This window comes from Mesocricetus auratus, unplaced genomic scaffold, assembly GCF_017639785.1.
Source record: "Mesocricetus auratus isolate SY011 unplaced genomic scaffold, BCM_Maur_2.0 Super-Scaffold_100054, whole genome shotgun sequence".
NCBI lineage: Eukaryota > Metazoa > Chordata > Mammalia > Rodentia > Cricetidae > Mesocricetus > Mesocricetus auratus.
In genome coordinates, this window is record NW_024429231.1 from 593,674 (window position 1) to 621,346 (window position 27,673).

The following is a 27,673-nucleotide window of genomic DNA, read 5'->3' on the forward strand; positions in this document are numbered from 1 at the left end:
GGGAGTAAAGCCTGGGAGATGGGGAGGGCCACAGACAGAGGCTGATGGGGCCCCCTTGTCCCCTGTTTCAGCAAATTCCATTGAGGCCTCTGCTGCCACTGTGTTTCTGCCTGCTGGAAGCTGCTGGGCCATGCAGTCATTGTGTGGGGAGGCTTAAGGGATTTGGGGGAACCACGAGGCAGAGACACCAGCACCCTGGCTCGACTCAGTCTCCGCAGAGGGGCTTCGGCAGAAGGAGGGCTCAGGACAGACTCGGCCACTCAGGTAGGCAACAGCATGAGACCCACAGCCCCTACCTGAAAAGTCTAGGTTTCCAGGCCTTCATCTCTAAGAGCCTTGAATTGAGATTCATGGACATCTTTCTGTCAGGAATGGAGAATCCAGATTTCCAGCCCTCCTCCCTCAGACCCAGGGGTCCAAGCACCTGCCCTTTTCCCTCAGACCCAGGGGTCCGGGTACCTGCCTTCCTCCCTCAGACCCAGGAGTCCAGTCTCCACCCCTTCTCTCCTCCTTTAGGCCCATATGTTTAATCCCCAGCCTTCTTCTCAAACCCAGGGGTCCAGACCCCAAGCCTCCTCCCTCAGGCCCAGGGTACCCACTCACAACCTCAGCTCTCCCCTCTCCACAGATCACCATGTACAGCTTCATGGGTGGCGGCCTCTTCTGTGCCTGGGTGGGGACCATCCTGTTGGTGGTAGCCACAGCAACGGACCATTGGATGCAGTACCGGCTGTCGGGGTCTTTCGCACACCAGGGCCTGTGGCGTTACTGTCTTGGTAGCAAGTGCTTCCTGCAGACGGAGAGCATTGGTGAGCCTTGAGGCCAGGATTTGTGTGGTGCTGAGGTCTAGCCCTCCCCCAGAGCACAGCCCTATGGTCCACACCCCTGGCATTCTAAGGGAAAGCATGGTGGTTCAGAGAGGCAGAGGCTCTAGGATACTCAACAGGGGGTGGAACAGACTTGGATCTATGGATTGTTTTCTAGCTGCAGTGGCAGGGTGTAAGGTTTTGTGGTTAGGTTAATGGGGTGGCATTTCCCCACACAAAATTGTGTCAAATGCAGCAATGAGGCTAGGGTTGCCAGAGCAGTATTTTATAAACATCTGCTATGATCTGGGTGCAGTAAGCATATGCCCATAATCTCAGCATCTGGGATGTGGTGACAGGAGGATTGTGAGTTTTAGGCTACATAGCTTGACCCTGTATCAAAATGCAACAAACTAACTAACAAGTGCTATGAGCCAATAAACAGTGTTAGGGACAGGGACCACAGAGGCTGTTGATGGGCTGCATGCCAGATGAAAAGACTTCTTACTATCTACCTACCGTGTACCAGGCCATCTACTTACAGATGGATGGATACATGGGTATATGAATAGGCACTTGACTAATTAATATTGATTGATTGACTGACGTGTATATATATGCATATACACATATATGTATATTGTGTGTGGTAGAAAGATGATGGATGGATGGATAGGTGAATGGATGAAGAATGGATGGATAGATAGATAGATAGATAGATAGATAGATAGATAGATAGATAGGAAAGATGATAGAGTGGATGGATGGGTAGATAGATAGGATAGGCTATATGATGAGCAGATGAATAAACATATAAATAATGTAGAAAATGATGGATAGAATAGATAGATGGATAGACAGATAGGTCAAGCTAGATAATAGATTGGATGGATGGATGGATGGATGGATGGATGGATGGATGGATGGATGGATGGATTGATGGATGGATGAATAGATAAGCAGGAAGTATCTTAGTTACTCTTCTGTTGCCATGAAAAAACACCATGACCAAGGAAACTTATGGAAGAAAGAGTTTAATTAGGGCTTATAGTTTCAATGTGTTAGAGTCCATAACCATCATGATTGGGAACATGGCAACAGGTAGGCAGGTAGGTGTGGTGCTGTAGCAGTAGCTGAGCAATCACCTCTTAATCAACAAGAGAAAGCGACAGAGAGAGAGACAGAGAGAGAGAGACAGAGACAGACAGAGACAGACAGACAGACAGACAGACTGTTAGACCTGGCATAGACTTTAGAAACCTCAAAGTCCACCCTAAGTGACACACCTCCTCCCAACAAGGCGACACCTCCTAATTCTTCCCAAATAGTATCACTAGCTGCAAACCAAACATTCAGATATATGAGCCTATGAGGTCTATTCTCATTCAAATCACCAGAGGTAGGTAGACAGACAGGCAAGCAGACTGACGGGCTAGCTGTCCAGGCACGGTGGCTTATATCTATAATTCCAGAACCAGAAAGCTGAGGCAAGAGGATTGCCTGTCATCAAAACAAAGGATGCATGAGTTCTAATCCTGAGATAACAGAGAGAGATGTAGAGCCCTGAGGTTCACTGGCCAGCCAGCTTAGCCTACTTGGTGAACTCCAAGCAGTGAGCTACCTTATTTCAAAAAGCAAAAGTGGACAGCTCCTGGGGAACAACACCCAAGGTCAACCTTGGGTCTCAATATGCACATACTCACATGTATCCACATAAATAGTCACAGGTGTGGGCATGTATTCACACACACACACATACACACACACACGATGGAAGAAGGGTGATTTGAGAAATATATTACATAGTATGTATATTAGGAATGAATATATAATATTAATGAATAATATGCTCTAGTCTACATAACATATTCTTTATAGCATGGGAAATTAGCAATATTTAATATGTTTTGTTTAATTTATCATACAATACTGTTAATATATCATAATACAACATGTTATACTGCACAAGATTTTCTACAGTGTATATTTTAATAATTATTGAATTTTATTTCCCAAAACAAAAAAATAAGCTAAACCTACTAAGTTCTTACCTAACCCAAGCACTTTTCGCAGGTCAGCCTCCTTCCATCTCCCAGGAATGCTAGGAGGCAGTTCAGTTGTCTGTAAGGGTTGGACAAGACAAACATGGTGGTGCACACCTGCCATTCCAGAACTCAGGAGAACCAGAACGATCCACAGCCTGGACTATGTGGCAAGAGCCTGTCTCAAAATCAAAGGAAAGCATGATATCTCAGGAAGGGAGAGACAAGAGAATCAGGAACTCAAGGTCAATGTTAGCTACATCGTGACTTCAAGGACAAAAGACTGGGCTCTAAGGACCCAGTCTCAAAACGTGTTACTAAACATCTATCATGTTCCAGACAGGTGTCAGGGGCTGGGGATGCAACAGAGAGTGAAGCAGCCAGCTCTGGTCTTTTCAGACACTACAATAGAGTGGAGACAAAAGAACAGGACTTTGTGGGTGCGTGAAAGTATAATGGAAAGGAAAGGATGAGTAAGACAGATCATTGCCAAGAGCACATGGGGAAACTTTCACTCAGTCAACATTTCACAAGGCCTGTGTGCCAGCCACATCTGTGCTGGGGGTGTTCACAGCAAGAACCAAGCCAATCCCTACCTTCAGGGAGAAGCCAAGCTGGAGGAGGTGAAACAAAAGAGACAGTTAGGACCCAAAGCAGACGTGAGGATAGTGGCCCTGATCAGAGCAACACTTGCCAAAAGAGGCCGTGAGGGCTGCGGCTTTGGGGATGACTGAGTGTGCTAGGTCGAAAGAGGGAAGAGCTGAGTCCGATACACGGAGGAAAACAAGGCAGAGGTCGTGACCCGGGAGTGACTACCATGTGTCCCCACAGCATATTGGAATGCCACCCGGGCTTTCATGATCCTGTCTGCCCTGTGTGCCACCTCAGGCATCGTCATGGGTGTCCTAGCCTTCGCACAGCAGTCCACCTTCACCCGCCTCTCCAGACCCTTCTCCGCCGGCATCATGTTTTTTGCCTCCAGTGAGTGAGCCTACCCTTCCTTCCCCCGCCCCAACACCCATTCTTGTGACTCTGCACCCCATTCCCTCTCATCCCTAGGCCCAGCTCCACTGACTTTCCTTCTTCTTAGCTTTTAACTCTACTTTTTAATTGAAGGCAATCACTTCCTCCCTCCCTTCTTTCCTTTCTCTCTTTTGTCCTTCTGATAGAATAAGATCTCGGGAACTTACATACACTAGAAAAACATTCACTCTTAGCCTCTCACTGGGGAATTCTAGGCAGAGGATCTACCAATGAAAACACCCCAGCCCCTCACTGAAGCACAACAGGCAGGAGCTCTGCTACTGAATCACATTCTTAGCCCCTTACTAGGGGATTCTAGACAGGGATTCCAATACTATCACCCCATAGAACTTCAAAAATATTAATACTTACAGTGACAGTCTTTAAGCTCAGGACTAACTAATGAAGACACGTAAGGTGAGTCCTGTCAGAATTTTATTACACAGGTGATGAATAGGGCATTAGTGGAAGTTCTCACTGATGTGACCAAATACTTAACAAGAAACAACCTAAGGAAGGTAGGAAGGTATATTTGTCTCCTAGTTGGAGGCCACAGACCATCAAGGCGGAGAATTCATGATGACACAAATATGAGACAGTTGCATCCACAGTCAGGAAACAGAGAGGTGACAGCTGGTATTTAGCCCACTTTCTTATATTTTTATGCTAGCCAGGCCCCCAGCCCATAAGGTACTACTGTTGTCCACATGCAGGGTGTGATTCTACCTTAATTAAAACGCTCTGGAGGGGCTGGTGAGATGGCTCAGTGGCTAAAGACACTTGCTTTCAAGCTGGAGAGAAAAGACCTCCTCACAGTGCTGTGGTACACACACATAAATCAAATAGTAAATGATAACTCCTTCACTGGAAGCACACACACACACACACATAAATCAAATAGTAAATGATAACTCCTTCACTGGAAGCACACACACACACACACACAAATCAAATAGTAAATGATAACTCCTTCACTGGAAGCACACACACACACACACACACACACACATCTCCTAGGCAGTTCCAAATCCAGTAGAGCTGACACTGAAGACCAACCATCACAGAGGGACTCACTGCCCATGATGTTGTCTAACCTCCAGCCTCCCCTGTCCCAGAGGCAGCACTCCCAGGCTCACGCTCTTAACAACCTTCTGTCTTAGTCATTGCTGCAAAGAGACACCATGACCACATCAACTCTTATAAAGGAAAACATTTAATTGAGGCTGACTTACAGTTTCAGAGATCTTAGTTCATTATCTTTATAGAAAGGAGAATGTTGGCATTCACAATGCTGGAGAAGTATCTGAGAGCTACATACTGATCCACTGGCCAACAGAGAGACAGTTTGGGCTTGCCACGGACTTTTGAAACTTCAAAGCCCACCCCCAGTGACACATTTCCTCCAACAAGGCCACACCTCCCAATCCTTCTAATCCTTTCAGATAGTGTCACTTCCTGATGACTAAGCATCCAAAAATATGAGCCAATGGGGACCATTCTTATTCAAACCTCAGCCTCTAATCCCCTGGTGGGGATTTCTGACGAGCACCCTGAGCCACCTGTTAGTTCATACAAACTCTAGTGTGACCCAAGGAGTTCTTTAGAGTAATTAAGACACTCTGCAACTCAGAACAGTGCAACGGTAACTGTCAAATGCTTTACTGTGCTTCTCTGCCGTGTCCTCACCCGATCCCATGCCCCACATCACCTTCACCATCACCACTGTCCCCACCCCCACCAACCCCCTCTGCCTTCTCTCCAATTCTCTTATCCCACGTCATCCTGCCTCATGCTCTCTCCCCAGCTCTTTTTGTCCTGTTGGCCTTGGCCATTTACACGGGAGTCACCGTCAGCTTCCTGGGCCGCCGCTTCGGGGACTGGCGCTTTTCATGGTCTTACATCCTGGGTTGGGTGGCCCTGCTCATGACCTTCTTTGCAGGTACTATGGCAGAGGGGTGGCAAGGTTGAAATCTAGGGCAAGGCAAGCGACCTCAGAGTATCCTACACAGATCTGAGGGCTGACTCTAGGTCTTAAGGCGTCTGGGGACTGGTGACCCTAAGGGAAGGAGGATATGGGGTATGTCTTGGATGGAATGTAGGTTCAAATAGTTTGGGATGTCAATGGACTCTGTCTACACAGGAATTTTCTACATGTGTGCCTACCGGATGCATGAGTGTCGGCGCCTCTCCACCCCACGCTGAGACCTTGCAGCTGGAAGTCTCAATGAGGGCACTGAAGAGGAAGGGGAGGACCTAGGGGCCACAAGTCCTGTCTCCTGAGGGAATGAGGGGGCTCAGTCCTGGATTCTAAACATGGGAGCCCCTGATCCCTCTATCCTGTGTGGGTCAGGTGGGAGGGAGTTGAGAAGACATGAGCCCCCATCTGCCACAAGGGGTGATAGAAAAATTGAAAATCTTTTAGAGAGACATTTTGGGATCTAATAAAAATGATGTGAAACTATTAAAGTGTGAGTCCCCACAGGGCTGGTTTGGAGAGAAACGGGCTAGTGTGGTCGGGGAATAGGCGTATTCTGATATGTTGGGATGGAACAAGATAAATGGGTCCCTACCTCAGAGATAGCCATGGTTTAATGTCCATGGAAATGGATGTGTGGGATAACAGATGAACAAATTGATCTCTAAAAACACAGCTTTCCTGCTCCCTACCTACCTAAGCTCCAGGAATTCCTAATTCCCTTCCCCTCCCTGGATGGCCCCTTCACCAGGGAGAGCACAGCTCTGTTCCTGCTTCCATTTTATTTTATGTTTTTGGATGGACAGGCTGGTCTTAAACTCACGATCCTCCTGCCTCAGCTCTTGAGTGCTGGGAAGACAGTCACCACAGTAAGAGGTGACAGACACACTTTGTGACTCCATGTAGAAGAATTGAGTATCACTGGAGGACAGAGGCAGAAGAACCTGAACCGACGCCCTCATCTTGGTGATAAGACGCCCATGCTGGAAGGCCCACCGGGGTGGCTGACTTCTCACCACACGTGTGAGATGAGGAGTAGGAAGGCCTTCCCGTCCCTAAGCTTTATGGAATTCTGTCTGTCCCGGACAGAAGCTTTAACTAGGAACATGGAGTCTCTCTTCCCACCAAGTCCGTCCTCCCATGAAACTGCTATTCTGACCTCACCATCCCTCCACTGTTGGCAACGCTAGTGCTAGAGTCTAGGAGCGAAGTGTAAAAACCACAGGAAAGTGTGACACAACTGTCCCTTCAGCCACATCTCCCCTTTCAGTTAATTCACACCCCAGTATGACTAGTCCACCTCCCACCTCTGGGCCCCCCAAGCCGCTCCCTAAGGTCTTCCAGGAAACCCTCTCTGCTGTCTCCAACTGCAGAGGTGCAGAACCTGTGACACCAGTGTAAACCACTACCTAGACCACGGAAGGTGGACACCCTCAGAACAGCCAGCTAGTAAAGACATCTGCAGGCCCTCTGCCACCCAGGAGGAGAAGAGCCAATCAAAGCGGGGAGGGAAGCCACGCAGGAAGGGAGGGTGTGAGAAGAGTCAGGCGCCAGGCCTGAAGCTCCATAAGACTCCCAGTCAAAGCAGCTGCCCGCTGGCTGCTTTCCTCGCTCAGAGGTCCTGGGAGTCTGGGTGCATGGACTTTTGCTTTTTCTAAGATCCAATCATCCGTATTATCTGTGTCTTTATCCCTAAGAAGTGGAAACTCAGAGCTGTGTCCATGGAGCCCTGCCGGTCCCTGGCCCTGCTTACCGGCTCCCTGGGCCTGGCTTCTTCTCTGATTGCTCTGAGCACCGACTTCTGGATAGTGGCCACAGGCCCCAAGTTCTCTTCCCACAGCGGCCTCTGGCCAATGACACATGAGATCCAAGTAGCAGGTAAAGTGCAATGGTCTCTCTGGGGTGGGAACGTCCATTGGGGAACAGACACCCAGAAGTCTCATCTTGCATTAGGTTATATCCATGTGACACAGAGCTTCTGTATCCTGGCCGCCCTGTGGATCCTGATGTCCGTGGTCTTCCTGATGCTGTCTTACAGTCCAGCCCTGTCCAGCCCAGGCCGTGGCCCTCTGGTCTCAACGGTCATGGCTTTTGCTGCAGGTATGAATGGGATCTGGGCTGCCCTGGGACCCCAGAGCTGGTGAGTCCAGCAGTGGCCAATCCTACTCTCTCTTGTTCTTGTCCTCAGCTCTCTCCATAATAGTGGCCATGGCAGTGTACACCAGTAATAGATGGTACCAGACTCCATCTCCCCAGGTCCAGACATTCTTCTCCTGGTCCTTTTACCTGGGCTGGGTCTCCTTTGTCCTCTTCCTCTGTGCAGGTACCTACTAGCCCACCTCCCCGGGGAGAACCTGCTGGTGTGTGGGGCAGGAGGACCCTGCTGGGGTGTGGGGAGGAGGACCCTGCTGGGGTGTGGGGAGGAGGACCCTGCTGGGGTGTGGGAAGGAGGACCCTGCTGGGGTGTGGGGCAGGAGGACCCTGCTGGGGTGTGGGGCAGGGGGACCCTGCTGGGGTGTGGGGCAGGGGGACCCTGCTGGGGTGTGGGGCAGGGGGACCCTGCTGGGGTGTGGGGCAGGGGGACCCTGCTGGGGTGTGGGGCAGGGCACTCAAGTACGTACTCTCCCCTCCCCCTCTGTCTCCACATTAGGCTGCCTGAGCCTGGGTGCTCACTGTAGAACCCACCAGGCTGGGTATGAAACCTTGTGAACAGAAGCAAGACAGTGGGGTCAGCAGGATGTTTGGAGCCTTGATCTCTCAGGAGCTGCAGACAAAATGCAGGATTCTGTCTCTGTCCCTCCCACCTTGCCTTACCCTTCACACATTCAATAAAAACATACTGAGATCTAACTGTCCCAGGATCAATTCAGTCAAGACACAAACTAAGCCAGGCCCATCACCCCAGTTACCCAGGAGGCTAGAGCAAGGAATATCACAACTTCAAAGCCTCTCTGGGCTACACAGTGAGCTCAAGGATGCCCTAGCTGACTTAGTGAGACCCTGTCTCAAGGCAAAAAAAATAAAACAAGGGCAGGGATGGTGACTCAGTCATAGAGACTTTCTGAGCACGAACGAGATCCAAGTTCCATCCCTAGCTCCTAGGCCAACCACACATGAGCCTTACGGTAGGTAACAGAGGAGGCCTCAGGGAGTCCGAGAGCCATGCAGACCTGCACACCTGAAGTGGATTCTTCCCTGTGTGGACATAGCTTCCCTGTGCCTCTCTCCCCTATTTAAGTGCTTTTCTTTGTCCCAGTTTCTATCTTTCTCTCTTCTTCCCCGGGGGCCCCCATTTTACTGGATATTTCTTTCTCTGTCTGTGAGACCACTCTGGGACCACTGACATGCGTCACAAACAAGCCCTAACCACTAGCACTTGACATGGGCTAGATGACAGCCGCAGTCTGAGGATGTGGGAAGAAAACTAAAACCAAGCTTGTCTTCTTTTCTTTTCTGTGTTTAACCAGAGATGACATTTAGCAACTGTTCTTTTGGTTTAACATAGAGGATGGAACACAGGGCCTCCTTCAAGCTAAGCCAAGTCTTCAACCATCAAGCTACATCCCCAGCTCTCTCAAACCTCTTGAGACCAGGTCTCACTAACTACCCAGGCAGTCCTTGAATTCACAGCCATCCTCCTGCTTCAGCCTCTGAAGTATTAGGATTACAAATATTCATTAGCACAGGAATTATGCTATCCAGGCAGAGGTGACCAAAGATGGAGACATGGGAGGGGTGTGAAAGGTGGTGACTTGTGTTTAGAGTGTAGACTATGGTGGTGGCAGTGGGAAATTATGACAGAGAAGCAGATGGGAACCAGGGCCTCTATTGCCACAGCTAGCTTTTTCCTTAGAATGGTGACAAATTTGGCAATAACTGTGAACAGGGGAGAAGCTGTTCCAAATGTGTGGGTGTGTGATAGAGAGAGATAGGTCTCCCTCCAGTGACCTGGGGGTGACACTGGAAGGTTGGAAAGCAGGTAGGATGGGACAGAGGTTGGGGTCAAAGGCACACCACAAGCAAGGAAAGCACCTAAGGCTCCGGTCTGACAAAGTGGGTGAGACAGCAGAGCTGTAACAAGTTTGGTTCCCTGTCAAGTGTGATTCTGTGCCCATGATCTTGGTGGCAATGCGGCTGAGTAGCCATAGAGGAGGGGCAGGGGCAGAAGTGGCGTTTTGGCTGCTCTCTCAGATCATCAGGGTTGCTATCCTTGGGGAGAGGAAGGCTCTCCTGGAGAACTACTCATGATGGCACCCGGAGATCAGCATTTACTAGGGGAGAAGAGAAGAGGGTGGAGCCTTGCCTGCATGGGGCCCAGGAGAGCTTATGGGGTACCATGACAATTGAAAGAAGAGAAGCTTTTAGAACAACATCAGCCATGCAATAGTTGTAGCTTTGAAGCTCCTTCCTTCTCATTTTCCCTCCTTTCATTCTCTCTCCCTTTCTTCTTTCCTGGATCACCTGCCCTTCCTCCAGCCTCCTTCCTTTTCTTTTTGAGGCAGGAGATTAGCTGGCCTGAAACTCACATGTAGACCAAGCTAGCCTCAGAACTGAAGGTAGTCTTCCTGCTTCATCCTCCTAAGTGCTAGGACTGCAGACAGGAGCAACCACACCTGGCTCCCAGGCTTGCTTTCTGAGCTGTCATTCTGTTAAGAGAGTCCCTGGAGCTAGGCTCAGAAGCTGAGTTCAGTTCCCTGGACCCAAATCAGGGTGGCTCAGAGCCAAAGGAACCTCTAAGGGAGCCAGTGCCTCTGCACTCACATGCTCATAACCCACACATAGAAACATGCATACACATGATCAAAAACAGCAATTTACTTCTTAAAAATCATTTTTTAGCCGGGCAGTGGTGGCACACACCTTTAATCCCAGCACTCGGGAGGCAGAGGCAGGTGGATCTCTGTGAGTTCGAGGCCAGCCTGGTCTACAGAGCAGGTTCCAGGGCAGCCTCCAAAACAATACAGAGAAATCTTGTCTGTAAAAACCAAAAAAAATATTTTTTAAAAGAGAAACTGCTGGAAGTTGGGTTTGGTGGTACCCTCCATGCACTTGGAGCCTGAGGTTGGAGGACTGCTCCAAGTTTGAGGTAAGCCTGGCATATATGGTGAGTTCTAGGACAGCTAAGAAGTGCATAGTTAGACTCTGCCTCAAAACAGGACAGGACAGGACAGGACAGGACAGGACAGGACAGGACAGGACAGGACAGGACAGGACAGGACAGATCAGAACAGAGCAGAGCAGAGCAGAGCAGAGCAGAGCAGAACAGGAGGAATGGCAGTTCAAGCCTGTAACCCCAGCACCAGGGAGGTAGAGACAGAAGAATCAGAAGTTCAAGGTCACATCTGGGCTGCTCAGATGGTTTAAAACACCATGGGCTATAGAGTTAAGAGACGCTGTCTCAAACAACAATCCTGCTGGATACAGTGGTGCACGCCTTTGATTCGAGCACTTGGGAGGCAGAGGCAGGCTGTTCTCTGAGTTTGAGGTCAGAATGATCACCATCGTGAGTTCCAAGACAGTCAGAACTGCATGGTAAGACCCTGTCTCAGAAACAAACAAACAAACAAACAAACAAATATTCCAGAAGGACAGATACAGAAAATGAATATGCTTCTGGGGGAGGGTATCCCTTTAAATGGCTACTAGGAGAGGATTCTGGAATCTCTGCTGCCTCACAGAGACCCATCCTCTGCCCCTCCCACCCTATCACTGTCTGTCCCAGGGGACCAGGCTGTGAGTCATTTTCTGGGGTGTATATGTGTAGGGGTAGGGATGGGGAGGGCACTGAGTCAATGGGGGATGTATAGGGTATTGAACTGATGTAGGAAGTCTCTGGAAGATAGTCACTGAGCCATGAGGCCTGAAGTAAAGATGGCGGTGGGTGGGGAGAGGGTGTCTTCCAGTGAAGATGTCTTAGAGTCCACTAGGCGGTAGAAAACTGAGTTTCTTAGAGGAAGTCATAAGTTCTTAGGGAAGGTGGTTGAGGAAGGGGCCAAGAGCATGGGGCGATGGGAGACTGGGAAGGAATCTTTTTGTTTTGTTTGAGATAGTCTCACATAGCCCAGGCTGGCTTTAAATCCACGAAATAGTGAAAAATTACCTTGCACTTCTGACTGATCCTCCTGCCCCTATCCCCTAAGTGCTGGGATGACAGGTGTGCTATGCTTGGCTTATACCTTACTAGGGAATGGAAGCTAGGGTCTTGTGTATGCCAAGCAAGCACTGTACCACAGAACTACATTTCTAGCTCCTGTTTGCTTTGTGGTTTTAATTGAGACAGGGTCTCATACTGTAGTCCACCTAGCCCAGAACTCATTATATGGTCCAGGACTATCTTGGACTTTCAATCTCTTGCCTCAGCCTCCTTGGCGCTAGGATTACAGGTTTGAGCTACCATGTGACTAGTGTTGGGGATCTTGAGGTCATCACGCAGGGGGCCTGGAGGGGAGGCCTTCTGAAGTGGAAGAGCCTTCCCTCAGTCAGGGGTGCGAGCCAGTCCTACGTCGATGTCCTTGGCAGCTGCTTCCCTGGCATGGGGGTGAAGAGGAGCCTTCAGACTGGAGGCAGTTTGCTTAATCTCTTGACCAGCGTCCTCACAGTACTGTCCACGGCTACCAACTACTGGATCCGACATCCTGGGGGCCACAGTGGCCTGTGGCAGGAGTGTGCCCACGGCGTCTGCTCCAACATTCCCTGCCAGAGTGAGACCCTTACCTGCCCCCATATCAGACCACATTCCAGAGCCCACCCTAACCCCAGCTCCAGCTGTGCCCTGCCACCCCAGGCTCAGATCAGCTGTCCTCTACCACCAAAGCTCTTTCTCCCCAGGCCTGTCTGCTGCCCTCCTCCAACATGTCCTCTTCAGTCCCCTCTAGATGCTCACGGTGTGTGTGTGGTGGGGCGAGGGTGACCAGGAGAGATCAAGATTGCTCTCTCATGGTGGCAGGGTGCCGACTGACGCTACCCTGTCTCTCCAGACACCCTGGCGATGACCTCAGCATGCATGGTGTTGGCAGCGACCTTCAGTATCATATCTTTGGGGATGGGGATGAGGATTTGGTACCAAGAGGGCGAGTCACTGCGTAGCCAGAATACCATTGTCTTACTTTTTCTCAGTGGTGAGAAGACAGCCACCTCCATGGGGCAGAGTGGGTGGTGGTGATGGCGGTCCTGAAGGCAGTGGGCCAAGAGAGGTTGACTGACGTGGTTAGAAATGAAGGGGCGTGGCTGAAGGCAGAAGTGAAGTCCAGTACAGGAATGACAGACTCCTAACAGTGGGAGTGGGTGTATCTCTGGCTCTCCTGCCTGCTCTTAGGACTCTTGTCTTCCCACGGGGTTGTCTTGTCCAGCCTGGATATGAAGGCTTTTGCCTTGTTCTTTTGTTTCCTGTTTTGTCCATTTGGCTGTGATCTCTGGGAGGTCTGCTCATTTCTGAAGATGAAACAGAGGGGAGGAAGTGGATCTTGGGGAGGGGGAGACATAGAGAAGCTGGGAGAAGTGGAGGGAGAGAAAACTGGTCGGGATGTATTGTACAAGGGAAGAATATTTTAAAAAAATAGAAAAAAGAAAACAGGGGTGGGGTGGGGAAGTTCACAAAAGCGGAGCCAAAGGGTAGCTGGGTTACCTTTGGACCGGCCAGAGGCTTTTCTGAAGGGCGTGGTCTAGGCAATAGGGTGGGCTTGGGTGTTGCCACGCCTACCTGACCGGTGGGTGTGACTTAGGGCTGCTGCTGATGATTGCTTTGGCCGGATACACTGCAAAGAATGCCTGGAAGAAAGAAGTCTTCTTCTCCTGGTCCTACTTTTTCGGATGGCTGGCTTTACCCTTCTCATTTCTTGCGGGTAACCAGAACAGGGAAAAGGGTGGAGATTACCCCTCTAGAGGACTGCCCGCCCCAGAAACTTCCCAGTCACCTGTTCTCCCAGAAAAGCCCACATGACTTCCAGGGACTCCCCAACACCTGCACTGCAGACTCCAACACACCCGGTTGAGACACCCTTGGAGACCCCATCCCTAGTCCTCAGGCAGGCCTTGTCATCCGCCCCAGGGCCCACCGGCTCTGCACCCCCCTCCTGCCAGGCTTCTGCTTTCTGCTGGCGGACATGATCATGCAGAGCACCGAAGCCATCAGCGGGTTCCCAGTGTGCCTGTGAATGCGGCCTGACTGGGGCAGAATAAAGGAATGGCTTTTAGCGCCGGTTTTTCTGCGTGCTTTTCTGCGGGTCGTAGAAAGGCGGGGACACGGATACGGAGGCTTGTGGGCCGGTGGGAGGGGAGATCGGCACTGGGACAAGAAGTGGACCCGGGGTGGGGGTCGCAGGAGACGCGGACGCAGGGAGAGGATATGGGGATTAGCCGACACCGGGGAGTCGTAGGGGACGTGAGGTCTGGGGGCGAGCGGACCGGGGAGTCGCAGGGAAGGAAAGTGTAGATGCATAGATATGGAGGGAACCTGCAGCAAGAACGTGGAGACAAGCAAGAGGCCCTCGGGCGTGGGGGGGAAAGGCACAGGGTGCGCGTGGGCACAGACAGGAGACAGAGGGAGCCTGTATGTAAACTGCAGAGCTGAGGACAACAGAAGTACGGGGGCGGGGGTAGGATGAACAGTCTCCCGGAAAATTTCACTCCTAGGAATGCCCTTTCCCCTACTTCCGCGCCACGCCCCCTCCACCCATCGGTCCGCCCTGGATCCCGCCTCACTCCCTGAGTTCCGTTCCCCATTGGCTTCCTCTGAGCTGTGCGGCGGTTGATTGGTTGGTGGTGCGGCGCGCAGGCGCAGAGACAGATACAGGGCGGAGTGACCTGAGGTCCAGATTAGTCGCAACCCGACCCGGCCAGTGACTGCTACAGGAAGATGGCGGAGCTGCGCGCGCTCGTGGCTGTCAAGAGGGTCATCGACTTCGCTGTGAAGGTGACTTTCCCCACCCCGGCTCTGTCCCAGCACCTTGAGACCGCAGCTATGAGCTTCCAGGATCAGGAGCGTACCCTGCATGGGAGATCCTTCTCAGATTCTATTGCCCTTTGACCCAGTCAGTCATACCTGGAGCAAAGATCAAGGGCTGTGAGTTTCTGACAGTCAGATCCCTCTGGGGTCACGACCCTGCTGCCCTCTTCCTCAGTCCCTTGGTAACTGTGGGCTGGAGGGTCATAGTCCCTGTTGAACACACGGGGAAACTGAGGCACAAAGTCACTTAACAAGGGAGAAGCAGAATAGAGGCTTCTATGTAGGGCCTGATTCAGTCGTTTGTCCCTTTCCAGACTGCAAGTACCCCACATGGAGAGCCATCTGGTTCCGTGGGACTCAGGAACTGCCTCACACACATAACCACAGGCTGCTTGAGCAAACTCTTTTGCTAGAAAGGGAAGGAGACTTGTGTTTGCTGGAGAAGCTAGCTTGACTGAGACAGTGGAGAGAGTCTGGTGTTTGCTTGTGCATGAGAGTTTGAGGGCTGGACCCCTGAGGCCCCTCCCGGCGTCTCCCCAGAAAGACTGGTTTATAGGCAGCACTGAATCAGACTGGACCCCAAGCCAGGCCCTCTCAGTGATTGGTCCAGCGGAACTGAAAAGGACAGTGGCAGTGCAAGTCTGTCCCCATCACCCTGGGAAGTCTCCCTCCGTGTCCTTCAAATCTCCTACACTCCTAGCATGGGGACCACGTACCCAAGAGACCTCCGAAGTAGGTGAAAACTGGCTACAACACTGGCATTAATACTGCCATCCCCACACCCCACTGTGGGTGATAACGGGAGGTTCCAGGCCACACATGTGAAATGGCCGTGACCCGAACAGCAGACATCAAAGTGGGTACAAAGCACCAGCAGAAACAAGTCCTGCACAGAGACTGTAATCCAGCGCACATCTTCTGTACTCAGCCCCAGAGAGCGGATGAGCAAACCGAGGCCTGTGGAGGCCTTGCTACCTGCCAGATTCCCCCAGCTGGATAAGCTGCAAGAGGCAGAGGTCCAGGCGAGTCTGGCTCTCAGCCTGTATGCTAGGGAGAGCACAGGATGGCTTGAGGATACTTCTAACAGCGCATGGCAGAGGTGGTTTCCAGACTTACTGAGACATACATGGGTTCCTGGGACCCAGTTCAACCACCATTTATTTGTTTGGTGTGTGTGTGTGTGTGTGTGTGTGTGTGTGTGTGTGTGTGTGTATGGGGAATCAAATCCAGGACCTTCCAAATGCTAGGCCAGGCGAATGCTTACCACAGAGCTATAGCTCCAGTCCTTTTTCTGTTTTATTTTTAAAACTATTATTATCATTTTATTATCTTGGGTTCTCCCCATCAGCCCTTTCTCATCCAGCCTTGGGGACGTCCTACATGCAGGACTGGCCTTGTCTTGCCCTCCTCAGTGTTCTGTGGCTCCCCAGCACTCCCAATACAAAGCCCCGCTTCCCTGGGCTGGCTTTGGGGACCCCTTGTTATTTGGTGCAGTCATGTATGCCCCTCCTGGGGCCCTCCCTTGCGTTTCTGCTCCCATCCCTGCAGCCTGTACCCCGTGTTAACTGATTCCTTTGCCTTGGTGTCCTGTCCGCTCTGCTTCCCGTGTCACCCTCCTGTCTTGACAGTGGTGGCCAATGGATTGCATCAGCGATGAGCAGCCCCCTCTCTCCACAGGGCCTCTGGTCTTGTTCTATAATCCCTTTCCACAGTATATGGCGGTCCTCTGGTCACCCACTGTGCCGCCTGCACCCCCATTTCCAGATTGGCAGCTCCTAGCCAGCTGGACCAGGTCTGCCTCGCCTCTGTGATACTTGCTGAAGATCACAGTGTGCAGGGCCTATCCCTTCATACTATTACCATGTAACGGTGCCGCTTTCTTATTGACATTCTGGAATTTGAAATCTCCTGGGGGACAGAGTGCCAGGTGTGTTCACAGTGTGTTCCCAGGCTGCAGGCATGCCATCCGAATGGTTTAGCACACTGATACATTATTTTTTGGCCGGGCGGTGGTGGCGCACGCTTTTAATTCCAGCACTCAGGAGGCAAAGGCAGGTGGATCTCTGTGAGTTCGAGGCCAGCCTGGTCTACAAGAGCTGGTTCCAGAACAGGCTTCAAAGCCACAGAGAAACCCTGCCTCAAAAAAACAACAATAACAAAAAAATAGTTTTATATGTAAGAATGTTGGCCTTTAAATATGGTATGCGCAGTATTTGCATGCACTACTCTTGGATGCCAGAAGAGGGCATCTGATTCCCTAGAAGTGAAGTTACAGATGGTTGTGAGCGAGTGCAGCCAGTGTTCTTAACCACTGAGCCCCCTCTCCAGTCCTCAGAGAATGGTTCTTGCCTGGACTGCAAGACCAGCTGTCTGGGCCCACCCTTGGCACTGTGACTTTGAGGAAGTTAAATTAGCCACTCAAAGCCTCATTCTCCTCCTCCTGACAGTGGCGCTTACTGCAGTACCTACTTTATGGGGCTTAATTATTTTTTATTGCATTTGTTTGTTGCGGGGCATCGTGGACATGCCACAGCACTACTGTGGAGTCCTGAAGCCGACTTGGGGGAGTAGGTTCTCTTCCTCGACTGTGTTGGTCTCAGAGATCAAATTCAGGTTGTCAGGCTCCTACCTATGCCTGTTCAGCATATTCTGCTGGCAAGTGCTGGTCCCTATGGACTGTTGGAGTTAGGTTAAAAAGTTCTCGGAACAGTGCCTGGTATGCACTGAGTGCTGTTAACTGTTGGAACTGTGAGTGATGGAAGTCTCTTTAGCAATTTCCTTAAAATATGGCCACTGCTTTCAGAGATGGAGAAAGACCGTATTAATTTGGCAACTCTGTGGTGTTTGGTTATGGCCACGGGCATATTTTCCATGAAGGCTAACCCTCTTTGAGTTATCCAGGGGAGGCTGGATGATTTGAGGCTCAGACTAGAACCTCGTGACCCAGGAAGCTTGTTTCTACCTGTGGAGTGGCAGCCCCACCCCTTGAGGAAATGCTGGTTCCCTGCCCCTTCCTCCACTACCCACACTTTGGCCTCCCAGCCTCGGGCCCAGCTAGCCAGTCTGTCACTGGTACCACCAGTGTGTGATCTCCCATCAGGCTTTGCTGCTCTTCGCTTTCCCATCAAGCTCCGTTAAGGTGTGGCATGGATCCAAAGGGAAGTCTGTGCCCAGGAAAGGCTCCCAGAAACTGCATTTTAAAGCATCTTTAAAAAAGTAATTGTGTGTGTGTGTGTGTGTACATGCACAAGCAAATGTACATGGGTAATCCCCTGGACCCCAATCAGAGGACAGTTGGAGGGAGCCATTTCTCTCCTTTCAACATGTAGATCCTGGGGTTCAAAGTCAAGCTTGGCACAGGCACCTTCACCCAATGAAGCCTCTCGCTGGGCCTCTGTTTCTTTTATGTTTGTTTGTCTTTTGTTGTTTTTGTTTTCATGTGTCCTAAACTGGCCTTGAACTCCTAACTCTCCTGCCTCTACCTCCCAAATACTGGGATTATAGGTGTGCACCCCTACACTCTGCTCATAGAAACCCCCTGGCTCTGTAATTCTATCTACCCAGGAAGCCTCTTCGTGAACACTAAATGTTCAGGGCCAGCCTGAGCTACAGGGAATCCAAGGCATTCTGAGCAATGTGATAAGACCCTGTGGAGTGCATTCAATGGTCCAATTTTACCTGGAACACAGCAAGCTCTGGGTTATGTCTTTTATAGGGCGTAAGAGATAGTTTATTCTTGAGCTGTTTTGAGTGACCATAGCCCAGAACATAGATTAATTTTACCCTATTGCATCTTCCAGTGTGGAAGCAGTTTCGTGAAATTTTCGTAGTTTTTCAGAACAAAGAAAGTCATAGCTCAAGGCAAGTTTAACATACTGTGGTGGCTATACCAAAGAGGCAGGTTCATTGAGATGGGGGAAGCTTTTCTATAGGCCTGAGCTACTAGCTACAGGATGGCATTCTTAGCCTTTGGATTTGTGGAAGCTAGTGGTCTGTAAGATAATAGATTCTAAAGGTTTTTAATCTATTAGTCCAAAGACTAGGGCTAGAAGTAGCTCCAGATAAGGTTGTTAGCCTCTGGACCTGCAACATTCCAGTCTCTCCACAGACCTGATGTCCTGATCAGTCAAAATCTGCAGGCACAGGCTGTTTTCAGCAGTTTTCTTCAAAACACAAAACCCACTCTCGGGCCTCCTGCTTCCAAGATAGTCTGAGGTTAGACCCCTCCCTCTGTTCCCACCTCCTCCCAGGGTGGTCTTGGGTCAGCACTTGGTTCCTTGTACCTCAGTTGCTCCAGCATGGCAATGACAGTGATGGTGTCCCTGGCTGTTAGGACAAACTACAAGAATCCAGGCTGCTGAAGTGAATGAGGGCAGGGCTGCCTGCAAGGGGCGAAGCGGAGAGTCCTTAGCTAAAATACAAGCATCAGAGGGCTGGAGATGCCACTCAGTGTGGGTGCTTGCTGGCGCGTTGGGCTGAACCCTCAGTTCTGCCAAAAAAGAAAAATAAACACTGCTGTAGATGTGTCAGGCCAACCACTGTTCTCTGGCTTAGTCCCTCCAAGTGACTGGAAATGTGTCAGGCGCCTTAAAAGGTGGTGCACTGAGCAGGTGAGCTGGCAGGTGAGCTGGCCTCTTTGTCTTAGGGTAGCCACAGTGAGGTCATCCCTGGGCTTTCCCTGATTTGACCAGCACAAGCTATTCCTGGGGAGGGAGTTTCCTCCCTGTATTTAAAGAAGAAACTCATAGATGGCTTTTTTTTTTTTAAGATAGGATCTCATGTAGCCCAAATTGGTCTCAAATTTTATGTAGTCAAAGATGACCTTGCACTTCAGAGTCTTAGGTTCTTCTGTTTCTTACCTCCCAGATTCTGGGCTTATAGACCCATATCACCGTGCTTGATTTACCTGGTGCTGGAGGCGGAGCCCAGGGCCTCTTGCATGCCAAGCAAACACTCTGCAAATTAGGTTACATCCCCAGCCCTATCTCATTTTTTAAGGCAGAGGTTTTTTTTTTTTTTTTTCTTGCTGCTGTGTCTAAGTGCATGGGGAGGTGCTCTGGGGCCTTAGCTGTGACCTTGAGGGGCAGTGGTTCCTGGTTGGTTGACCAGTATTTGCTCCTATAGTGATGTATAGGACTATTCAAATCCAGGGCCATTACAGCACTCATTAGGATCACAACTCTGGGGCTAGCCTGGGCCACAGAGCAAGTTCAGGGCCTATCTCAACATACCAAGAGATACTGCAGTGTACCTAACTAGTAGAATGCCTATCTAAAATCTACCAATGAGGAGCTGGGGTCATGCCTCAGAAACAGAACTTCTGCTAGAATCCCCAGTGAGGATCTGGAGGTGTGGCTCAGTGATGGCACCTCTGCCTAGAATCGTCCAGTGAGAGGCCGGGGGTATAGCTCAGTGATAGAGGCCCCACTAAAATCCCCCAGTGAGGGGTGGGTGTGTGGCTCAGTGGGAGAATCCTGCCGAGAATTCCCCAGTGAGGGACTGGGAGCGTGGCTGAGAGGTGGAGACCCCTGCCTTGCATGCCTTTGAAGGCCTTTGCTGCCTATCACAAAAGTCAGTGCTGCTGGCCTCTACCATGAAGCCACCCTGCTCTACCCTGGCCACAAGGGCTTCCTTGGAGCGAGCCTACCTACTCTTCCAGCTTCTTTCTACATCACAGTCTTAACGTCTACTGCAAACTCCCCTGGCACACTGCTGCTCACCCTTCACCTGGTCAGTCCTCCTTAGATCTTAGCCTAAGGACTGCTGTCCCACTGAGCTCTTCCTAACAGGTGGCACCTGGGGCTGCCAGAGGGTGACAGCTTCAGCCAGGCGTTGCAGCTCAAAGCCTGCTTCCTGCTGTGTGCACGGGCGTGATGAGGGCTGGTCTCCAAGGCTAGATTATTGCATGAGGATAAGGAGAGTGACTCAGAGAAAGTGACTTTTCAGTGGTGGTGGGCAGCACTGGGTGCAGCTGATAGCACACACCTATAACCCTGGCACCAGAGGCGGAGGAAGCTGTCCTGTGATCTCCTTGCGCATCCCATGACACACGTGAAGGCACACACAAACACACAACAGTAACACTTGCATTTTTAATTTTATGTGTGTGTGTTTGTGTGTGCGCATGTGAGTACGTACAGGGGACGGAAGAGGGCGTCAGACCCCTCGAGTTGGAGTCACAGGCGGCTCCAGTCCTCTGGAAGAGCAGCAAGACTTTAACATTACACAAATTTAATACACCCGTTCTCCCCTGGGCCTGCCTCTAAAGGGGGTACTCGGCCCGCATCCTGAGTTCAGGTCTGTGAAATAACTGGGGCTCTTTGATCTCACTAGTCAGCCTGCCCTCAAGTCCTGAACCTCTTGCCTCAGCCACCCCAGTGCTGGGATTTCCTGGTAGGTGTTCACTGGGGCTTAAGCATACAACACTTTCTCCCATAAATACACATGCGTGTGCACACACACAACATGCACGTGTGTCTGCCAAGAGTAGAGACAGAGTCCAGACAACCATGTCAAATGGCCCTGCTGCTTACTAAAATCTAAATGAGAAATGAGAGGGTGGCCTGGTACCACCTGTGAGTTCTAAACGACCTAGAACCAGTGACTCTAGACAAGAAGGTCTTGGCCCTTTGTGGACCTCTGCTGTCCCCATCTAGCTGTGCAAGGGTCAGCACTAAGGCCCTGGCATTAAGTCCTTCCCTGTCTGCCACACAGATCCGGGTAAAGCCTGACAAGTCTGGAGTGGTCACCGATGGCGTGAAGCACTCTATGAACCCATTCTGTGAGATTGCTGTGGAGGAGGCCGTGCGTCTGAAAGAGAAGAAGCTGGTGAAGGAGGTCATCGCTGTCAGCTGTGGCCCCTCACAGTGCCAGGTGCTTAGAGACCTGGGTAGGAGTGAGGAAGCTGGGGCCTCAGCACCTAGGTTTGAGGGAAGAGGCTGTGTGGGCACATGGGTCTGAACCCCTGACTCTGAAGGAGGAGGCTGGGACCTGGACCCTGGGTCTGAGGGAGGAGGCTGGGCCTGGAGCCCTGGGTCTGAGGGAGGAGGGCTGGGCTTGGACCCTGTGTCTGAGGAGGAGGCTGGGACCTGGACCCTGGGTCTGAGGGAGGAGGCTGGGACCTGGACCCTGTGTCTGAAGGAGGAGGGCTAAGGCCTAGACCCTGGGTCTGAGGGAGGAGGCTGGAGCTGGGGTATTTGGTCATGAGCCTGATGAAAGATATCTAGGTAACTGCTCTTCCTCTTCAGGAGACCATCCGCACTGCTCTGGCCATGGGCGCAGACAGGGGCATCCATGTGGAGGTGCCGGGGAGCCAGGCAGAAAGCCTAGGCCCCTTGCAGGTGGCCCGGGTCCTCGCCAAGCTGGCTGAGAAGGAGAAGGTGGATCTTGTGTTCCTGGGCAAGCAGGTTGGTGTGCCAATCCTCCCCTTGCCCACTCCGCACGCTGCAGAGGGTGGGTGTGAGACCACACTAGAGCAGGCTCAGGTCTGGCAGTTGACACAACCCAGTTCAAGCAGCACAGGACCCTGCCATCTCCACTGACAGCTCATGAGCCAGCAACACAGGCCATTGTGAGTGTCAGGAAGATGCTTCTGGCCAGGTTTGCATTTCCTCAAGCTGTGGTCTGGCTCACGTGGGTGAGTGAGGGGCAGCGTAGGGCAGTAACAGGTTAAGAACATACTAACATACTGAGTCTGTGTTTGGGACAGGAATGGGAACAACCAAAGAACACGCGGCATGGAAGAGTCAGACACTTGTATGTGGAGGGCTGAGACGTCAGGGAGACGTGGGTAGGAATTTGGGAGACTTGCCTGACCTTAAAACAGACTTGAGAGTGTCTGTTATAGGGCACTAGGGGGCCATAGCTGGTCTGTGAGCAGGAAAGGAACAGAATCTCCTCTGGGGCCAGGATGAATGGCCTGGAATTTGGAGAAGGTGGGCCAGGGTGATGACTGGGCTGCACTGGAGCTCACTGAGGCAATCTTATTCCCTTTGGAGTCACAGGGACACTGCCCTTCCGGTGGGAGCTGCCTCCACCCTTCTAACAAAGAGAAGCTTCCAGGCTGGAGATGTGGCTCAGCAGTTGAGAGCATTGAGTTCAGTTCCCAGCAGCCATATGATGGCTCACAACCTTCTTTAGTGGAATCCAGTGCCCTCTTCTGGCATAAAGTCATACACATAGCACTGATACGTAAAATAAACAAATCTTAAAAAACAAAAAGATAAGCTTCGTGGCATCCCAGGAGGAGGGCAGAAGGGAGATGTGGGAAGAGCCATAGGCAGAGGGGAGGAGAGAGATAAAGGAATTATGGATGGGTAATGAGAAGGTAGGAAATCAATGAGGCACAGAGGCAGAGGATACAGGAAGCTGAGGAGATAGCTGGGGACCAGGGGGAAAGGTCTCCAGGGCCAGCCTAGGGGAGAGGGTTTGAGTGCAGGTTATGGGAATCCTGCCAGCACTGTGAAAGTCAGATAATGGAAGACATTACCAAAAGCCAGGGAGTCACAGTAAAATTCCATAAACTGAGACCAAGTGCTGAATCAGAGAACAAACCAAAGAGACAGGGCCTGGTGGGGTTGGGGTCAGGTCTCCTCCGTACCTCTTCCTCCTCCAGGAACACCAAGGCTCCATGTTTCAGCTTGAGTCCTGTGCCCATCCCTGAACCATCAATGGGATAAGGAGGGGAGGTTAGATAGGATACTCTTACGGCTTTGCTCTTGTTCCTTCTGTTCCTGCTGTGGTTGGCACGGATCCTGGCTGCCTTGGAAGTTAGGTGAATGGTCGACTGCACAGAGGTCAAAAGGGATGCCAGGTGACTCCACATCCCTGCACAAGTGACTGCTGAGTGCCTTGGTCCCAGGGAGGAAGTCATTCTAGAACAGGAATTAGCAATCTATGACTCCAGGCAACATCTGCTTTGCCAATGAAGTTTTATTGGTATACCCGTATATGTTCATTTGCACATCTCCTGTAGCTCGGGTACTATGTGACCTGTTTGCAAAGCCTAAGTAGTCCGAGTCTTGCTTGCTGAGCACTGTCGGTGACAAGAAGTCTAATGGGCTGGCACAAGCCCAGTCATCATCACAAAGTCCTCCCTGTCTCTCCCTCCCAGGCCATCGATGATGACTGTAACCAGACGGGTCAGATGACAGCTGGGCTTCTGGACTGGCCACAGGTGAGGCTGGGGTAAGGAACACCTGACCTCATCCTCCAAGCTCAGCCCTCCTGGGACTTTGCACCTGCTGTCTTCACCGCCTGTGGTGCTCTTTCCCCCACTTAACCCTGGCTCCCCAAGCTCTGCTTCAGGTCTCTGCTCAGAGAGACCTCTCTTGCCCATACTGGGTGACACACTGTTCTGAAGAGACATGTTTGCCAGTTACTAGACTGTCAGGGTTTTTGTAACCGCTTTACTGGGAAGCTGGACCTACAGTAAGCTGTGCACACCTTAAGTGTGTGACTTGTGATGAGAGACCTTGTCTCAAAAGGTAAGGGCTGGCAGGATGGCGCAATGGATAAAGGTGCTTGCTACCAAGCCTGCTGACCTACCTGAGTTTGCTCCCCTAGGCCCGCATGGTGGGTCAAAACCAACTCTCTCAAGTTGTACACACACACACACACACACACACACACACCAAATAAATAAATAAATTTGAAATTTAAGATCAATAAGATGGAGCATGACTGAAGAAGATTCCAAATGTCCTCTGGACTCCACATGCATTTGTACGCCCACACCTGTGCAAAACATTCACAATTCACAGCCTGACACAGGGTTGACCCATTGCAGAGTCGTGACAATGCACCTCAAATGTCAGGGTTTAAATTTAAGCTGAGACGGCTCAGCAGGTAAAGGCACTTGCTATCACGTCTGACCACCTGAGTTCGATCCCACTGTGAGTTCCTCCTCCTCTCCCTCCTCCTCCTCTTGAGTTCCGTGATGACAGGCAGGCATGCACCTAATTTATGTGGTGCTGGGGACAGAACACAGGGCGTTGTGCGTGCTAGGCAAGCACTGTTACCAGCTGAGCTACAGTCTCACTTCCTGTCTGTCTGTACAGACCTCCAGACCTCTGTGGTTAGCTAGTGGCTGTCTCTGCCCTCTGATCTTTAGGCAAGGTTTATTTGTTAGAGTATAAGCAAGATCACCACATTTCCCCCTTTTTTGTGTAAAAGTAAAGAAGAGGTTAAAACTAATATAAGAAAAACTATATACAATAAGTACAATAACTACATGCAATATGTACAGGCAGTAAATACATCAACAATGTTTAGCCCATTAACAATTGACAAATTCAGAGAAAATACTCCATATCTATCCTATCTTGGTGAGTCCAAAATGTTGTACCTAATTCTCTTTCTATCCTAACTTGCATTACCAAAACTATCTTTTTATGTCTCTCAACCTTATACACTTTACATTTCTTTAGTGAAGTTCTTTTCTGAATCTGATAACAAGGAGGACTATAATATATCCCCAGCCTCCAAGTTCCTGATTCAACAGCAAAACCGAAAATCTGATTCAGGTTCTGTAACTCGCATGGAGGACTGGAGAGATGGGTCAGTTAAGAGCATGGTTCCCAGCGTCCCTTTCAGACAGGTTACTGCCTGTGAATCCAGTTCCAGGGGGATTCAGTACCCTCTTCTGGCCACTGTGGGCACTGCACTGGTGTGTGTGTGTGTGTGTGTGTGTGTGTGTGTGTGTGTGTGTGTGTGTGTGTGTGTGTGTGATGGCAGGGGGGAGGGGGAGGAGTGTGCACATGTGTGCAGGTACCTATAGAGGCCAGAAGAGGGCATCAACTCCTTGGAGCTGTGGTTACAGGCAGTTGTAAGCCACCAGACATGGATACTAGGAAGCAAAAGCAGCAAGTGCTTTTACCCACCGAGCCACCTCTCTGGTCCCATTGTCACATCTGAATGAAAAAGTGAAGGTGAACCCCACCCTGAGTTTGCAGCTTGTCACGGCTGCCGACGTCTCACAGGGACTCTTGTTTTCTCTCTCACTTCTCGTTTCACTTCTCTGCGCATGTGCTCCGTGCCTGCTTTGAATTTACTTTCCTCCCATGCTGTCCCCTCCAGGGCACATTCGCCTCCCAGGTGACACTGGAGGGGGACAAGATAAAAGTGGAACGGGAAATCGATGGGGGTCTGGAGACCCTGCGCCTGAAGCTGCCATCCGTGGTGACTGCTGACCTGAGGCTCAATGAACCCCGCTACGCCACACTGCCCAACATCATGGTGAGTGGTTGGTGGCAATGCCACACTGCCCAACATCATGGTGAGTGGTTGGTGGCAAGCCACTGGGGCCTCAGTGATGGGATGTCACAAGGGATGTCACCTCCAAAAGAGAGGGTCACCTGGCCATCTTGGCTAGCAGTTCCCAGGCTCATCTCTGCCAGTGGTAAAGTCAATGGGGAATATAGCAACAGGAGAGCCTGTCAGGGTAACAGCTGGTAGAAAGTCTCTGCAGACCCCAGAGAGGTTTCTTCCTGTTGTCCTAGCCAGTAGGAGTTCACTAGACAATCCTGGACAAATTACAAGTCTTCATCCAGTACCTTGACTCATGAGGGAAGGCTCATGGTCATCTCTGCCGGTTGGAACTCATTGTATAGGCTATCTTGATGGGAGCTAAGGTCTCTTGGTCAAAAGAAAGTGGATCCCAAATTCTCATAGCAAGCAAGTTAAGTTCTTTCAGTCAGCTTGACCAAAATGGTTTGTTTGTTGAGTCACCTTGACCAATGTGGAAGGCCGAGTGTGTTATCCTGGCTTGTAGACAGGTTCAGTGGGTCAAGTCAGCCAAGGTGGAGGCTTCAGTAGGTCAGCTTGGCTACAGTCTACATCTGTTCTCTCTGTGCTCTGTGAGCAGCCTTAGGATGAGTCACTAAGGGAGATCTGCTGTAGTTGAGCATCCCAGCCTGTAGGAATAGACTACATCTGATGAAGCTGTAGGAAGCACAGCCCTGGCCAGCAGGGAGGTCCTGAGGGGTCTGGAAACAGATAAGGCTCTGTGCATGCACCACTCACCAGGAGGAGGTAGGGCAGCCCCATGAGCCACTGATTCCTGTGTGCAGAAAGCCAAGAAGAAGAAGATTGAAGTGATCAAGCCTGGAGACCTTGGTGTGGACCTGACCTCCAAGGTCTCTGTGATCAGTGTGGAGGAGCCCCCTCAGCGCTTAGCAGGAGTCAAGGTGGAGACCACAGAGGACCTGGTGGCTAAGCTTAAGGAGGTGGGGCGGATCTGAGACCCTCCCTTATACACTGCAATAAAACTGTGCCTTTCCAAGACGCTGCCTCTGCTTCCTCGTTCTGTGGATATCATTGTTTGATTCACTCACCAGACATCTACATAAAGCTCCCATGTGACAGGCCCTGCGTAGGGTGAGGCTGAGGAGCAAGTCTTCAAGAGTCCCATCCCTGCCATTGACTTCACTGTGAAGGAATGGAGGCTGGCAGGAGCCACTGTAGTTCAGGTTGATGAGGGCGGGGCAGGGAGGCACACTCACCTTTGGGGTCTTGTGTGGGATGCCTAGCCTGGTAGATGGGGTCAAAGAACCTTCTTGAAGATGGAGTCCAGATGAGTGCTGGAAGGATATCAGGGAGACAAAGTCTCATAACTGCAACAGGTTTGGGCAGTCTGATGTCTGATCAGACAGATCCCTACTGAGACTTGGCACCCAAAAAGGAATGAGGGTAGTTTGTTGTCTGCTACGGGACACGTAGGCCAGGAAGACCTCAAAAGCTTGTGGGCTGGGGATGTATTTCAATGGCTGAGCACTTATCTAGCATGCAAGGGACCCTGTGTTCCACTCCAGTGACAGAAGAATCAAACTAAGTCAAACATGGTAGCCATTGACTATAGGCCCAGCACTCGGGAGGCTGAGGCAAG

The 27,673-nt window shown here is 50.9% G+C and overlaps 4 protein-coding genes across 9 annotated transcripts; all 4 read left to right on the forward strand.

Annotated features, from left to right (window-relative positions):
• Window positions 1-27: 27 nt before the first annotated feature.
• On the forward strand, window positions 28-6,311 carry Lim2 (lens intrinsic membrane protein 2). Its single transcript, XM_013124198.3, has 5 exons — window positions 28-264; window positions 629-809; window positions 3,680-3,829; window positions 5,676-5,810; window positions 6,012-6,311. Exons 2-5 carry the CDS (start codon window positions 635-637, stop codon window positions 6,071-6,073), a joined length of 522 nt encoding a protein of 173 aa, XP_012979652.1. The 5' UTR covers window positions 28-264; window positions 629-634; the 3' UTR covers window positions 6,074-6,311.
• Window positions 6,312-7,352: 1,041 nt separating this feature from the next.
• Nkg7 (natural killer cell granule protein 7) lies at window positions 7,353-8,696 on the forward strand. The gene is made up of 4 exons (XM_005084807.4): window positions 7,353-7,724; window positions 7,800-7,946; window positions 8,035-8,169; window positions 8,497-8,696. Exons 1-4 carry the CDS (start codon window positions 7,568-7,570, stop codon window positions 8,553-8,555), a joined length of 498 nt encoding a protein of 165 aa, XP_005084864.1. The 5' UTR covers window positions 7,353-7,567; the 3' UTR covers window positions 8,556-8,696.
• A 2,831-nt stretch (window positions 8,697-11,527) lies between these two features.
• Cldnd2 (claudin domain containing 2) lies at window positions 11,528-14,038 on the forward strand. Of its 6 annotated transcripts, none has more exons than XM_040736212.1 (5): window positions 11,528-11,579; window positions 12,366-12,547; window positions 12,824-12,964; window positions 13,568-13,687; window positions 13,894-14,038. In XM_040736212.1, exons 2-5 carry the CDS (start codon window positions 12,379-12,381, stop codon window positions 13,950-13,952), a joined length of 489 nt encoding a protein of 162 aa, XP_040592146.1. In that variant the 5' UTR covers window positions 11,528-11,579; window positions 12,366-12,378; the 3' UTR covers window positions 13,953-14,038. The 6 variants fall into 6 exon arrangements, with proteins under 6 accessions (XP_040592146.1, XP_012979650.1, XP_040592142.1 ...); XM_013124196.3 differs by having other exon boundaries at window positions 13,926-14,038; XM_040736208.1 differs by having other exon boundaries at window positions 13,568-14,038.
• A 578-nt stretch (window positions 14,039-14,616) lies between these two features.
• On the forward strand, window positions 14,617-27,072 carry Etfb (electron transfer flavoprotein subunit beta). The gene is made up of 6 exons (XM_005084805.4): window positions 14,617-14,757; window positions 21,505-21,663; window positions 22,038-22,196; window positions 23,903-23,965; window positions 25,867-26,025; window positions 26,859-27,072. Exons 1-6 carry the CDS (start codon window positions 14,701-14,703, stop codon window positions 27,027-27,029), a joined length of 768 nt encoding a protein of 255 aa, XP_005084862.1. The 5' UTR covers window positions 14,617-14,700; the 3' UTR covers window positions 27,030-27,072.
• Window positions 27,073-27,673: the final 601 nt, after the last annotated feature.

Bases quoted from the DNA above. Each gene is read 5' to 3' on its own strand.
- Lim2 (XM_013124198.3), top strand. From the start codon at position 635: ATGTACAGCTTCATGGGTGGCGGCCTCTTCTGTGCCTGGGTGGGGACC. The intron at 810-3,679 runs GTGAGCCTTGAG...GTGTCCCCACAG, and splicing joins CCTGCAGACGGAGAGCATTG to CATATTGGAATGCCACCCGG. The intron at 3,830-5,675 runs GTGAGTGAGCCT...CTCTCTCCCCAG, and splicing joins CATCATGTTTTTTGCCTCCA to CTCTTTTTGTCCTGTTGGCC.
- Nkg7 (XM_005084807.4), top strand. From the start codon at position 7,568: ATGGAGCCCTGCCGGTCCCTGGCCCTGCTTACCGGCTCCCTGGGCCTG. The intron at 7,725-7,799 runs GTAAAGTGCAAT...ATCTTGCATTAG, and splicing joins ACATGAGATCCAAGTAGCAG to GTTATATCCATGTGACACAG. The intron at 7,947-8,034 runs GTATGAATGGGA...TCTTGTCCTCAG, and splicing joins GGTCATGGCTTTTGCTGCAG to CTCTCTCCATAATAGTGGCC.
- Cldnd2 (XM_040736208.1), top strand. From the start codon at position 12,379: ATGGGGGTGAAGAGGAGCCTTCAGACTGGAGGCAGTTTGCTTAATCTC. The intron at 12,548-12,823 runs GTGAGACCCTTA...CTGTCTCTCCAG, and splicing joins CTCCAACATTCCCTGCCAGA to ACACCCTGGCGATGACCTCA. The intron at 12,965-13,567 runs GTGAGAAGACAG...GGTGTGACTTAG, and splicing joins TGTCTTACTTTTTCTCAGTG to GGCTGCTGCTGATGATTGCT.
- Etfb (XM_005084805.4), top strand. From the start codon at position 14,701: ATGGCGGAGCTGCGCGCGCTCGTGGCTGTCAAGAGGGTCATCGACTTC. The intron at 14,758-21,504 runs GTGACTTTCCCC...TCTGCCACACAG, and splicing joins TCATCGACTTCGCTGTGAAG to ATCCGGGTAAAGCCTGACAA. The intron at 23,966-25,866 runs GTGAGGCTGGGG...TGTCCCCTCCAG, and splicing joins GGCTTCTGGACTGGCCACAG to GGCACATTCGCCTCCCAGGT.